This window comes from Dryas octopetala, chromosome 2, assembly GCF_963921425.1.
Source record: "Dryas octopetala chromosome 2, drDryOcto1.1, whole genome shotgun sequence".
NCBI lineage: Eukaryota > Viridiplantae > Streptophyta > Magnoliopsida > Rosales > Rosaceae > Dryas > Dryas octopetala.
This window is the reverse complement of record NC_141367.1, coordinates 16,819,200-16,830,971: the sequence shown is the minus strand read 5'-3', so window position 1 is coordinate 16,830,971 and position 11,772 is coordinate 16,819,200. Positions and strand designations below refer to the sequence as shown.

The 11,772-nt window shown below is 36.5% G+C and overlaps 3 protein-coding genes across 3 annotated transcripts; all 3 read right to left on the bottom strand.

Annotated features, from left to right (window-relative positions):
* Window positions 1-2,069: 2,069 nt before the first annotated feature.
* On the bottom strand, window positions 2,070-3,133 carry LOC147293537 (beta-1,3-galactosyltransferase pvg3-like). Its single transcript, XM_086234258.1, has one exon. It carries the CDS (start codon window positions 3,033-3,035, stop codon window positions 2,070-2,072), a length of 966 nt encoding a protein of 321 aa, XP_086090384.1. The 5' UTR covers window positions 3,036-3,133.
* Window positions 3,134-4,119: 986 nt separating this feature from the next.
* On the bottom strand, window positions 4,120-7,339 carry LOC147293536 (FKBP-like peptidyl-prolyl cis-trans isomerase family protein). Its single transcript, XM_086233075.1, has 4 exons — window positions 6,946-7,339; window positions 6,111-6,233; window positions 5,401-5,517; window positions 4,120-4,653 (listed from the first exon to the last, which is right to left on the bottom strand). The coding sequence occupies exons 1-4, from the start codon at window positions 7,240-7,242 to the stop codon at window positions 4,531-4,533; spliced, it is 660 nt and encodes a 219-aa protein (XP_086089201.1). The 5' UTR covers window positions 7,243-7,339; the 3' UTR covers window positions 4,120-4,530.
* A 1,920-nt stretch (window positions 7,340-9,259) lies between these two features.
* Window positions 9,260-9,895, bottom strand: LOC147293535 (cotton fiber protein). Its single transcript, XM_086234250.1, has one exon. The coding sequence runs from the start codon at window positions 9,865-9,867 to the stop codon at window positions 9,451-9,453; it is 417 nt and encodes a 138-aa protein (XP_086090376.1). The 5' UTR covers window positions 9,868-9,895; the 3' UTR covers window positions 9,260-9,450.
* Window positions 9,896-11,772: the final 1,877 nt, after the last annotated feature.

Below are 11,772 nucleotides of genomic sequence, written 5' to 3'. Positions count from 1 at the left end.
CTTGTTAGTCCTGCACTACACCAAACATAAAGGCAGTTCTTAGCTAACTTAGTCCATGCCAAGCTAGTCCATGCCAGTCCCTATAGATAATCCATGCCAAGACACTCCTGTGAAACAAACGAGGCCTTAGAGTCCAGAAGACTCCAGACTGAGACTCTCCACTTTTTTCTTTTTTCTTTTTTCTTTTTTCTTTTTTCTTTCTTTCTTTCCTTCCTCTTCCTTTTCCTTTCCTATTTCCTTCCTTTTCTCCCCATAAGCCTTCATCCAGTGGCCATTCTCCCTGTAAGTCTTCCTCTAGTGGCCATTCTCCCCGTAAGTCTTCATCCAGTGGCCATCTTCCCTCTCCATTTCCATTATTTCAATTACCTTTTCTTTCTCTCTCCCTCTCCCTCTAACTCATCTGATCTCTTCTCTCTCCTCCCTCTCTTCTCTCCGCGCCGATCTCCTCTCCCCGGGCCGATCTCTTCCTCCTATCTTCTCTCTCCCCGGCGACAAGGCCGGCTCTCCTTTTTCTCCCGTCTCTCCCACTGGTCGCTGCCTCCTGTCTCCAGTAAAAAATTTCGTCGAAATTTCGGCGAAATTTTCCGAAATATTTTTAATATAGTATTAAAATTTCTATACCCCTAAAAATCGAAATTTAACACCTTGCATGCAGGTACTGAAATTTCATAATATAATAGACAACTCAGTAATTAAATTGAAACTAAGAACATTCAATTTACAATTTGCCTTCTATTTGCAGTTCTAGAATTGGGTTCAAGGTTATATGCTAAGCCACATTGATAAAAGAACACTTGCATCACACATTCAAAATCCAAAAGAGAGTCGTTGCCTCGCTGGGATTGGGAGTGTCGCTGTTAGAGAGAATGAAAGAGAGTCGCAGCCTGCAAGGATTTTTTCTTTAACATTCAAAACATAAAATCAATTATGCAACTTGCGAGAATGAAGAGGTGATTTCAGAATTCAGTCGCTGGGAGTGGGGAGCCTGAGAGTCTGGGAGAAAAAGAGAGAGAGATTGAAAATGTGATTTCATGCAAATTACAATTTCTCATTAATCACATGAGTGATGAGGCTCTAGCTGATGAGTTGGGCCCTTTCTATTATTATATATTATAAAATTAAAATAAATATATATATTTTTGTGTTGAAATTGAAAGGGCCCAACTCATCACCTGGGCGGTTGTACCTACTGGCCCATATTCAGGGCCGGCACTGAGAATGAGTTAAATGGAAGAACCAGAAGCCCCTTGTTGAAGTATTGGAAGCAAATTGAGAAGTAACACCAGTGGATGAGAATCAAAGCAAAAAATTCATCGACTGTTGTATCAAAAACAAACCAAAACTATAGTATCAAAAAACAAACCAAATTACTTGATACGACCAAAAGGCAGAGGTTAACAAAAAACTTAGAACAAAGAAGAAAGAATAAAAATAGCAAAGAAAATTATCTCACATTGTTCCAATTATACACAAAACAAACAGGACAAAGAGTGATCAGGGAAAGTCTAAAAGAAAAACAAAAGAACAAAAAAAAGAGAAGAAACCTGAACAGAGAAAGTGTAGAAACTTCGGTACGTTACATCAAATTGGATTGGAAATTGGAATAGACTACTCTAAAATGAGTGTTATGATAATTTGAGGTCCAAAATGAAACTTTAGTCAAAGTTTGAGGGCTTTTTGTGTAATTTTCCTATACATAAAGAAAAAAAAAAGTGTACAAGGAGAAAAATGGAATCCGAAATTGCCTTTCTTATTATATCATATAGTTTTCCCTTTCTTTTTTGTCTGTAATATAGTTCCCCATTTCAATCACTCCTACATAGTAGATGCTGCGAAATTCAATTATATACCTTTGAACGAAGTATACTGTAGACATTCATTTTCATGGGAGGTTAATTACCCCTTTGAACCTCAAATCAATTACATAGTATCGAGTTTATCGAAAAAGAAAAATACATAGTATAGAGGAAAGAGCAAGAATGAATCATCAAAATCAGATTGTATCATCTAAACTCAGCAATAATGAAGAGAATTAAAAAAAAAAAAAAATACTGAGGTATATATATACCTCAAGGTATATGATACAATTTGGAAGGCTTGAGGTTATCAGTGACATTGAAATACTGTAATGTCTGAATCCATTTTTCTTGAGTCTTCAACAAATGAACTGCAGTGGTGTTTGGCCAAAGATCATGTGTACATCTTGTGGGTGGCTCAGGAAAGTTGTACATAGACCATTTAGCATTGAACCTATTCTTGGCCCTATGCCCATTTCTGATCCACTCCCCAAAAGTTTTATCCTCAGGCCCTTCCAACTGGTTCTTGGGGATATCTGAGTCTCTAATCCACTCCACTATGTCCCAAGAAATCAAATACCCCATGCCAGACATGTAGTGCACAAAAGGGTCCATGCTTGGGCATGGAATAACATAGCCATAGTACAAGTCTTCTCTAGGCAGTGGCTTCAAAGAGTCCACCAAGTTCTGCAGCCTAAAGTAAGCATCATCATCTGCTTTCATCACATAATGGTATGGTGGATAAGGCCCCTCTGTATCATTGAACATCTCCGGCAAGCTTGAAAAGTAGGTGTAAGTCTTGCCCTTGTTCATATTCTCCTTGCAATCCAGAATAATAATGTCATCATATCGCATTATTTCTAATGCAACAAGCACTTTCTGGTCTTCCTTTGTGAGGTTGCAGAACACAAACTTTACATCCACTTTCGCGCCTATTGGACTCTGTGTGCCATAGATTAGACGCAGGAAGTGCCGGCGTTGGTATTGGTCTGGAAGTGTTAGAATGCCGAAAAGTACACGAATGTCATCATCCGAGCAGGAAGAGTTCTGGGCCAGCAAAGTGGTTGATGTTGAATTGTACAACTGAGAGGGCATGTTGGAAAGAGCACAACGACCAAATTTTAGAAGACTATCAAATCGTACTTCGTTTATAGATGCTAAGGCACAAAGGAAGCAGATGAATAAGAAAGAAGAGATTATGAAACCACGCCGGTCTGGCCTTGATGTCTTCATGATCATTTGGTATTTGGAGCCGTGAGAAAACCAGAGAGGTGTTGTTGTTGAAGCTGGTGAGGGCTGCAATGTATGGAGAGTTTTGGAATGCACAAGTGATACTAATAAATTCCATGCTTTCTTAAATGCAACGCATTAGTTGTCAATTTCGTGCAATTGAGACTAAAACTTTGACTTTTCTTGCTATAAGGATTAAAGAACGTGATGCGGGAAAAAGCTCAAGAGTCAAGAGTCAAGTCAATGACTTTACTATTATGTCCTTCATTTAGAAGGCAACATGATGTGTTTTATATTGGGACTGAAGGGGTTTTTGGTCTTTTAAGTGGCCTTGTATTTCCCCAATACAGGGCTAGTATCCAGCAAATTTAGAAATAAAAGGGTTGCGAGGCACTGAGGGGTATGGTGGAGTTGAGCCTAAATTTAGCTTCACTCACTTTTTGAGAATCTTGCTTGCACATGACCAAAGTGGTTTAGTCAACTTTCCGCAAGTAGGTATTTTTGCATGTACACGGTATTCGGTGTGCTTCAAGGACCTTAAGCTTACGTGCTGCTCACCATACTTGAATTTGAAGCAACACCAATCAACCCCCCAAAAATATGATATCAAATGAAGCGTAAAAAGTGCTTTGTAGTGATCCAAGAACACCGTGGAATATTATATGTGGTACTAGAATTGAAGAAAAACGAGTGTCAAAGCATTAAAGAAATGCAGAGAACAGTCACAATTTAGAATTTTGATGCTAATAACTAATGAAACAGCCATATTTTGATGTTAAATTATTGTGATCTTAACCCGGAGAATTTGGGATTCTGCAGAACACCATGGCATTGTGTGATTGGTTAATGGAATAAACTGCTGAATTTGTGAACCTGTCTCTTTCTGGATTAATCTCATGATATGTTTTCAAATCAGCCATAATATATCAGTAAACAGTACAACATTAACAAGGAAAAGAATGAAAATATTTGTAGCTATTTCCACTGGAGAAAATGGAAACACACCATTCAAAGAAACTAAATAAATAGTCTTTTCTAAATTCTCAGATTGACAGGTAAAACATGCCCCAAAATACAATATCAGCACTAAAGCTTTCTCAATGGCTTTTGTTTTTAGACCCCTTTAACAAGATTTCAACAATCCAAAGTGTTTTCTCCTATCAAACAGAGAGAACTAGAAAGGCGGGACAAAAGAATACATGAATGAACACTAAAATGCAGATTTTGAGATTAGCTAAAATTATGCTTTTGCCAATACATATCATCCCTATTGACTAATAACACAGCATCTCCATTGTGGAGCTGGACTTCGGCAACAATCTAATTCATATCTCAAAATTTGGACATCTTTAAACATTCAGTCTCTACATTGCAGCTGAGGTATGCATTGATATGATATATCGACAGCGGAAAAAGGCCACGTTCCCAACAAGGAATAAAAACTATTTTTACAGCTTACATTTTGGCATGGGAGACATAGTACTGCTCAGGATTAACAAAATCTTCATTTATGCCTCAGGCTGACCAACTCAATATCGAACATGAGAGTCCCCAAAGTAGAGCCTTCTCCATTTGCAAGACGAGTTGGATTGAAAATGGTTGTAAACAGTCTCTGCCTGTCAAAGAACTGAGGGAGAGAAAAAGGAAAAAATTATGAGATTTGAGTAACAAGGGTAGAAAATGAGGAAGAAAGTACTTTAGAGTTGGATTTTAGTGGCACTAGCACACAATACTTTGTTTATCACAAAGATACATACATGCATGACATATGTGATATAAGTATCATCTAACGATGTATCTCACTAGGTCATGCTATCAATTTAAGCTATATATATATATTTGCATCATTAATAATATGTAAAAAACCATATCCCTGTTATGTCTTCTAACCATACATGATGAATCTACTCAGAAAGGTAACTATAACTGAAAAGATTTCCATCAAAACACAGAGAAACAGCTCTCTCTCTCTCTCACACACACACACACTTAAGAAGGTGCAAGTGCAAGTACCGTCTATTCCACTAATGGAGACATTCTCCTTCATATCCTAATGATGTTCCCTTGCTCTCAAAACCTCCTCTCCATCTTTAGTGTAAGTTGATAATAGGAATACTCTCTACATTCACCTTAAAAATGAATTTGTGATGCCACAAGATAAAGAGCTTTTGAGATTCAGTTTTGTTTAAACTTTAGACACTAGTGTATCCATGTAGATTATAGAAAGCAAACAAACAAAATGTATTCCGATGGGAATAATCAGCTTCTATTTTGTTCAGACAAAAGATAAGTGTAAACAGCCTGTTCAAGAATAAATTTACTACAGATAGCAGAGTACGTAAAAGAAAGAATCTGGAAGAAACAGAGTAAATACATTAGGTGGTATTGGTTCTTGTGACATGCTCTGATATCCTTGGGATGGTGGAATGATGACTCTACGAATACCACCTACCTTCATAGATTTCACAGCTGTTTCAATCCCTGAAATGACCTGCATATGGGCTCACAACATCAATATTAAGAGATTCTCACACTCCTTGACCCTAAAGTTAAAAACATTTCTAAAGATAGAAGAGGAGGGAAGTCTCCAACGTGCAAACAAGGTTCCAAATTTATCACCGAGGACACAATTGACCCGCATAAGTTTGTATTTTTATCTATTTTCCCTTTTTATGAGTGCTCTGTTTTGTTTTTCTTTTTGGAGGGGGAAGGGATAGAAAGAAGGGAAGACAATATTGCAATTTGATACTTTTCTAACTAATGCTACATTTTCTCAAGTAGTTACAGAAATAAGAAGAAATCCCAAGAATGAATATAAACTGTCTCTATGTGTCCACTTTGTTAAGATCGCAATGGAGAAATGGAAATTGCGTTGCAAAACAACGCTGTCTTCAATTTTCTGCCTATGTTGTAGTTAATGATATACAGCACAGTATTTTCAAAGGTGATAGTAATAGCAAATGTTGTTGTTAGTAAAATAAACTAATGACATTTTTCAACCACAAGAATAACACAATTATGGAATCAATAATATTTTTTAATGGTAAAGACTAGGAAATCATCATATTGGCAATGAGGACTTACTTTCCCAGACCCAATCACGAAAACAAAAGGAATTGGTTCACCATTTTCGTCTTTGTGATCATATGTTGAATCGAAGCGCCATCCTTGTTTTGCTGCCAACCTTCCATAGTAATGAACAGAGACCTGCACAACCAAAGTACAGATTTAGATGGAAATCAAAGTACTCCAATCACTGCAAGAAGATTTCGGTACCTAGGTGTCAAATTGTCCTACAAATTTAATTCTCAATCCCAAATAAGAAACATTCAAGACAAAAAATGTGCACATTGAGCTCTTTTATGCTTTTTGAACTGTCTTACACTATTACTTATGTGACATAGTAGTTAAATGCTGCAAAAGCCAAAAAGATAGGATTTCCTTTTGTTGTAAACAAAACAGCACACAACAACATAACTACTTGAAAACACATGATATTACTGGCTATAGCCTAATTGTGCAGGACTTCATCAAAGAATGCGCACAGCCACAACCATATAAATTGTCCAAGTTTGTTTTGATCTATGAAAATCAAAATAAACGCATAGGGAAGCAACCCATTTGGCCAATTGGCCCAATCCTAAGAATAAAAGTGAAAAAGAAAAAAAATGGGTTAAAAGCTTAAATCACCATTTTTCTGTGTACCCAAATTACAAGTAGTACTCACTTGGCAACAAGTACTAAGCAGTCTAATCCCAAATGGCTACATAGCCACATACCCATCAACCCCTTATCTCAGTCTTCACCAACTACCCAGTTCATTAATACATGCAGTGCAGACATATAGATACACTACATACATACATACATATATACATACAATACACATCATATTATGCGTATAAGAGATAAAGATAACCTGGTCGCCGTCGGCGGGTACTTCACCAGCACCAAGGCGAAGGTCCAAAGCCTTTACGCCACCTGAGTTGCCAAGTTCCGAGAATTCGGCTATGGCGGACTTTGAAGGAGGAGGAATCAGCGTAAAGATGAGTGTGCCCAATGTGGTGGTGGAGATTAAAGCACTGGATAAGGCTCCCCTTCTCGTTGTGTTTGATGATGATGGAGATGCACAGATGATCTTAGGAAGAACTAAACGGACGGTTGGATGGTGGGGAACAAGGGAGCATTGTGGTTCCGCGAAGCACTGAAGAATCATCTTTCTTATTCAGATTTTAGATTTTGGGGCAATCAGCAATCATCTTTATTTCATTGTTATTTGAAAATTTTTGTGGTGTTTGTTGTTCTCTCTTGCTAAGAACATTTTGGTGTTTTTTTTTTTTTTAAAAAATTAGCAATGTCTCAAGTCTCAACAACTGTCTCATTTTGGTGAATTAAATAAAAAAAAACTATCTCATTTTGGTTTATAAAATTTTTTTTGGCCCATTTTGTCAGTGTTTAAATCATTTCAATTTTGTCCAAAAAATAGTTGATAGGTAGTCTAATTAATCATAAAATTTGTTCTATTACACCCAAGTTCAATCCCTTTTTACTTTAAATAAAAAAAAACTGTCAAAAAAAAATTAATCTCAATTTTGTCAAAATTTTCTACTAAAATAATCACGTACAACGCACACATGCTCATATGCTGAGGGGTATTTTTGTCAAATGAGGTCTCTTCTTTAATCTTCTTTTACCCCTAAATTTCTTTGTCCAGCATTTTTCAGCCCATCCCTGGCCATTGTTCTTCAACATATCCCCACCTAACTCCAACACATTCCTTCTACCCTTTAGTAGGTAGCATTTGTTTTGTAGAATATGTTATTTGAAGATGGTTGTCATTCGAATACCCTCCCTACTCTCACTACACACTCCTTCTATTTAATTTATGAAATAAAAAATTCAACTTGATATTAAAAGACCATGAATGAGAATTATTAATTTACAAAAAAAAAAAAAAACAAAACAACTAGACCCCAGCCACCTACTCCACCATCGACGGCCCAACCGATCGGCCAGCCGGCCACCTCTCTCTCTCTCTCTCTCTCTCTCTCTCTCTCTCTCTCTCTCTCCCTCCCTCCTCGAGCTCCCTCCTTGATGAACTTAAGAGAGGCCGGTGGCCCCACTGTCAGGGTCGCTGGCCTCCTTTAAGTCCAATGAGAAGGGAGCTCGAAGAAAGAGAGTGAAGAAGGAAAAGAATAGAGGGAAAGAGAAAGCGAGAGGGAAAGAAATGAGAAATTAATTAGTGAAATGGCAAGTTAGGGATGTAGATGAAAATGATGATTTCATGAGAGCATTTCAGAATAGCTAATTCTATTTATACCCTACAATTTTCTTTTTCTAAGCTGCATTTTTTCTTTGTAACAACTAATTAAATCCCAATTTTATCCTTTACATAAACCTAAAGTGCAAAAAACCATAGCAATTTATGAGTGACTCCCCCTCATGACAAAGAAAAAGAAAAAGGGTAAAATTGAGATTTAGTTGTTACAAAGAAAAAGCGCATCTTAGAACTGAGAGAGGGAGAGAGATGGAGGCTGACGGAGGGTGGGTCTGCAGTGGTGGGGGTTGGGTCTGCACGGGTGTAGGTAAGAAGAAGAAGTGGCCGGTGGGGGGTGGACGCGTTTTAAAGATTTTTTTATTTGTGGACCCCATTTAAAATGTCTGCATAGTTCATGATAGTAAATTTTAATTGACCCTTTTCTTTTCTTTTTATAAGTTTTTTGTACGTGTATTTGTTTTTGCCAACTTTTTCTTAGTCTATGTAGCCCACAATCCAACCTATTCTCAAACCTTAGCCCACCCCTCTAGCTAGTACCAGCTCACTCCATTTTAGAATTGCTAATTCTTAGCCCACCCCTCTAGTCCCAGCCCACTCCATTTTAGAATTGCTAATTCTGTTTTTGAGTGCGAATGACTCTGCTCATGAAATTGCAAATAAAATTGTGCGTGTATTTAACTCTCTCAAGGATTTTCACTACGCTTCAATGAACAGAAAAATTAAAACCACTTCATTTGAGATCAAAATTACATTGCAGGCTTTGCAGCTAAAAGAAGCATTAATTTACAGAACAATCCCACAGTACTCATCCCAAAACAATGCCTTTGGAAAATTTCTTCAAAATTCAAAGAATTAATGCATTTACAAAAATGAAAAAAAAAAATATCACATATGCCAAAAGTGGTACGTATAACTGTATAAGTTTACATAAAGTATCAAAAAATGAGGGGTCAAAACAAAAAAAAAAAAGTATCAAAAAAATGTATATGCTACTTAATTATCCTTAATTTGCACTGTCATATCGGCAATCAAACAAGCAATAAAAACAAAAAAAAAATAAATAAAAGCATAACCCTCTGGAAAAAAAAATCACAGGCTAGCTCGATCCGGCCACCATCATCACCAAGTAAAAGTAGTGATCATCAATCAAGGAGATGACAATTCAAAGCTGTTTCCTCTACAGTATCGAAGCTCCAAAGAGATCTGTCTTTCCATCCTAAGTTGGTTTCGGAAATTAGCTATGAACATCTCCGCTCTCTGATCAATATCATCTTGATCATCCGACGACGTCGTTGGATAGCTTTTGGTTCTTTGTAGAGGCCCTCCCCTGGAGGACTCCGAATCCTCGGAGCCCGTCTCATCATCCTCCGCGCAAGCCGCCGCCAGTCCAGGCGGCGACGGCCGGTCGTTGAAGCTCCTTCTTAAGTAGCGGTGGTTGGTAGAAGCAGTACGGCTGAGCATGGAAGCAATCCGCCAGCGATGTACGTTGAGATTAAGCAGATAGCTGACCTTCTTCACGGCTGTTCTTAGGCGGCTCAACAAAGACCACTTGTCCAAACCCATGTTAAGAATTTGGAGAATGAGAATTAGAGACTATTGTTTAATGAATTAATGAATGAGATGTGAAAGGAATGTGTTAAATATATAGGTTTCAATGTCAAACTTGAGGTGTATAGTAAATTATTTATATCTGCATGGTATAGGAAGTTACTAGGCAATTGTGAAACGATGATGCGTATGAAAATGGAAGAACGTGTGTTAATTAATTAGATAATTTAGATGATAGCTACCAGTTTAATTGGAAGCTTGTCAGAGAAGTAAAAATAGACAATGGTCAACAAATTAAAGTTTAATGGTTTAGATGCTTAATTACCTCATCTAGCTAGCTAGCTGATGCTAAGCTTTGCTTTCTAGGTTTGGATTATCTGGTACATGCAGTTTTATTTATTGAATTCAATATAATTTTATTGGCGAAACGGTCCAAGTTTGAATTATTATTCTCAAGAAAAAAAATTAGAATTTTCATCACAGTTAGTACAATTGTACCTTATTTCTTTAATAAATAGCAGTTCTTCCTGTTAAAAAAAGAAGAAGCAGTTCTTATAATTTTTTTCATTATAACAGTCAAAAATTGAGGTCAGCTGTAGTGCTTAAACTCCAAATTAAAAGCCAATGACATTATGGCTTTCAGCTTCATTTGTTAGAGGAGCTCATGAATTCAAATTTTAAGGACAACAATTGGTTGATAAAAAAATAAAAAGAACTCCAAATCAAACACTCTCGCATCTCAACTTTTAAAATTTAATGTAAATTTTTACTAGTTATGATAAATTAAAACTCTTCAAGTATGGAATAAAATTGGCCCAACCTCACTACAAGAAATGTGAGCAAATGTCACTTTTATTGGTAGTACAAAAATGAGTGACAATTGAGCAATAGGGACTAAAGTTCCTAAATGCCACCATTTTCTATATAACCAATGAATATGGCATTTGTTCACATTTCTTGTAGTGCATCGACCCGCAAAAAAGAATTATTGGCATTTTCTAAAATATATAAGAGAAATTAATGACTCTTGCGAAAGAGTCTCGTGTGTTATGTTTTTATTCTATCAATCTCTTTTATTGATCAAATGAATTCTTATATGAGTGTGATTCATAAGCTAGCTAGTATGGATATATATATATATATTACCACAAAAATCAAGAACTTGATGGTTGAAGGCTATATATTACCACATGATTGAGTGGTTGCCTCCATAATTAATCCATTATATATATATATATATATAATACGTAGGTGGCTACATAATATGTGACGCTTGCTAAGTCAGCTATTAAGAATTAAGAAAGGGCCTGTAACTAAGAAATAATATATATACTTTGTAAGCAAGAAAGGGAATGAACATGCATGATTAATTTATTACGTAATTGCCTTTGACTGAAAATATCGATCGGATCAAGTTGATGTTCAGGTTTGGCTTATAATATTTAAATTTAAGTATGTCGCAATCTCATTTATGCATCTTAATATTGATAGAATTTGAGCATGTAATCAAAAATTATTTAGCAATGGGTGTAGAGGTTCAACACCTTATAAGCATATATATTAAGTTTTAGTTTTCCGATGTATTACATTACTCCACATTACTCTCAACACTTCCTCGCACATGTGACAAGATTTTAAGCCTAACACGTAGACAAATTGTATTGGGTGACGTGAGAGCATGTGTAGCCGTTGGGCCTTACACGCAGATAACTAAGCTCTGATACCATAATAGAATTTGAGCATTCAACGCAAAACCAATTGGCAATTAATGGGTGAAGAGGCCAAAGACCTTATAAGCAAATTTGCTAAGTTCTAGTTTTCGGATGTGGGACATTACTCCACATTACTCTCAATAAATATCTCATAATTCATGATCCCCTTTGCATGTTAGTTGGTTATATATATATGTGTATGTATTTA

What these genes read in the sequence shown, in the direction of transcription:
- LOC147293535 (XM_086234250.1), bottom strand. Translation starts at nt 9,867, where the DNA reads ATGGGTTTGGACAAGTGGTCTTTGTTGAGCCGCCTAAGAACAGCCGTG.
- LOC147293536 (XM_086233075.1), bottom strand. Translation starts at nt 7,242, where the DNA reads ATGATTCTTCAGTGCTTCGCGGAACCACAATGCTCCCTTGTTCCCCAC. An exon ending in TCGTGATTGGGTCTGGGAAA is followed by an intron (nt 5,518 to 6,110) that starts GTAAGTCCTCAT and finishes GCCCATATGCAG; the next exon opens with GTCATTTCAGGGATTGAAAC. An exon ending in AAGAACCAATACCACCTAAT is followed by an intron (nt 4,654 to 5,400) that starts GTATTTACTCTG and finishes TCTCTCCCTCAG; the next exon opens with TTCTTTGACAGGCAGAGACT.
- LOC147293537 (XM_086234258.1), bottom strand. Translation starts at nt 3,035, where the DNA reads ATGATCATGAAGACATCAAGGCCAGACCGGCGTGGTTTCATAATCTCT.